The 2,208-nt window shown below is 38.5% G+C and overlaps 1 protein-coding gene across 1 annotated transcript in view; it reads right to left on the reverse strand.

The window, feature by feature from the left end:
- Positions 1-539: 539 nt before the first annotated feature.
- Positions 540-2,208, reverse strand: part of LOC109534879 — a gene marked incomplete in the record, with an annotated part of 72,531 nt that continues 70,862 nt past the window's right edge. The window contains 3 exon segments of the mRNA XM_048662029.1: positions 540-826; positions 946-1,018; positions 1,081-1,227. Coding sequence (XP_048517986.1) covers positions 711-826; positions 946-1,018; positions 1,081-1,227 — 336 coding nt within the window.

Here is a 2,208-nt window from a genome sequence, read left to right on the forward strand (position 1 = left end):
ATTAAACATCACCAAATGGTGCACAGAACGACTATTTGACGTATTTTGTAAAAAGGCAAAAACTTAGCTAGTAACATCCTAATACCATTCGAAAGGTAATTAAAAATTGCATTTCCTGGTAGGTTAAAAAATATGGGGTTGTATTTAAATTAATCAAGTTAGAGCCACTTAAAGTTGATTAGTTTAAATTTGTGGACACCCTGTATAACATGGTAAGTTTACTATCATTGGGATATAAAATATTATATCTTGTTACACTTCACTATAAATTACGCTTACATAACTTAAATACTTCTAAAGTATTTGACACGTGAAAATTAGATTAGATTTGGATTAAATTCGTATTATTTAAAAAAACCTTAAGATTTAGATATTAAGAAACTTATTTTGTTCAGCGAAGCCAAAAAAGCAATAATATACAGGACACTCCATGTTAAAAAAAACGCAACTTTGATACCTTTAGAGCCTTTGGGACACCCTGTACATTACAAAAATATTTTTTAAATGTGCGCTCGGTTGGCCTCGGATAATTCATAAAATAATACTTTTTAAAAATCAAACGGTTTAGCCGCAAACTTCCGTGGCGTATAGCGTGAATAACCCTGTATACATGACAAGGTTTCGCCTACATGCACGATTCAACCTCTCAATAATCTAAAGTGAACACTTAACATCAAGTTCGTTGCGTAAAATGAGAGAATTTCGACCGATCACAAAGAAGTTGTCGGACTTTGCGATCGTTTTCGGTCACTACTAAAGTCGTCGTAGAGCCAAAAATCGTGGTCGTTCTTACTTAGCTTACACCCACCTAATCCAGTCAACACCTCTAAGGATACAAAAGTCGCAATTAATAGTCTTTAACTTCCCCACATGTGCGTGTATGTACAGTAAAGCAGCATGTGATTGTCTACGAATTGCGAAAAAACGGCGCTCGTCCATACGTACTCATGGGTATTCCGCTCGGTTTGTACATCTCGTTCTGGTCGTAGTCCACGTCGTAGTAAATCCCGCTTTGGTTCTGCAACAAAGTCCAACACCAGGTCAACACCAGCCCCAAAGATGCAAAATCCCTTCACTTACCGCTATCGAAGCGTTACTGCGGCTCTTCGGCCGGGGAACGTGAAAATTCCTGCCCAACAAATCCACCTTGTCCTCCTCCTCGCTGGAACTGCTGTTATCCAGAGGTCTCATACCCTGCATACTCCCAGCCTTATTCGCCAGTTGAGCCTACCAACAAAAATGGCAAAGTGCAAAAAGACACGATCTAAAAGCTCTTCTATACACGCAAGTGGATTCAAAGTACAGAAAACCCAAAATTCATCAGAAGAAAAAGATATGACGATACAAAATGTAAGAGTACAGAGGGGAGCAACATGCAACAAAGCGAGTAATGGAGAGGAGATTGAGGAGCGAGGATTCAATCTGAAAAGCCTCGAAGGCGAAAGCGTAAAAATATTATACCAAAAAAGATTAGACGAAAGAAGATATCAAGTAATGCATTCAAGAAGCATTAGGCAGCTGCAGAAAGAGCAATCGGAACAAACCGTATTGGTGCCATGAAGACATTGAAGAAATGATAGGGGAAAAGGAACGAAAACATCATAAACTCAACGCAACCAGAAGATCAATCAGAATGTAAAAAGGCAATAGGGAATGTTCCCTAATTGCCAGAAGATTTCAATTATATGAAAAACGGTTAGACTTGGCATAGCATATTATATGATGAACGTTTAGAATTTGGAGTAGAATTCAAAAACGTAATAATATATAGGGTGTTCCATTTAAAATACGCAAGTTGGTACCTACTGCCGGTATAACCGGAAGTGTGGGCGCCTTAAAAATATTTTACATCGCTTGCCCCACATGACTTCAGCACACTCTCCAATTTTCAAATTTCTCCTAATTATAGTTTGCCAGATATGATCGCGGCGGGACCCGGTGGGTCACCCTCTAGCAGATCAAGCTTTAAATTCATGGGGGGGTTATGTAGAAAAAATACAGTGTTCTGTTGTCTATGAAATTAGAACAATTATCGTCGTTTTGTGCAAGGGTGGCGCAAGATTATTGCAAAATTTTATTTTTCCGTCCCGTTTTGCATGTTCCTCGGAAGCAAAATGAGCAAGAACGCTCGTTTTTACATCACTCCAAAGAGAACTAAATGGCCTTTTTAGAAAGTGAACCATCGATAAGGAAATGTTGCAGTTTTTT

Source organism: Dendroctonus ponderosae, unplaced genomic scaffold (assembly GCF_020466585.1).
Source record: "Dendroctonus ponderosae isolate FM_Combo_2020 unplaced genomic scaffold, Dpon_F_20191213v2 Dpon_F_20191213_10, whole genome shotgun sequence".
NCBI classification, from domain to species: domain Eukaryota; kingdom Metazoa; phylum Arthropoda; class Insecta; order Coleoptera; family Curculionidae; genus Dendroctonus; species Dendroctonus ponderosae.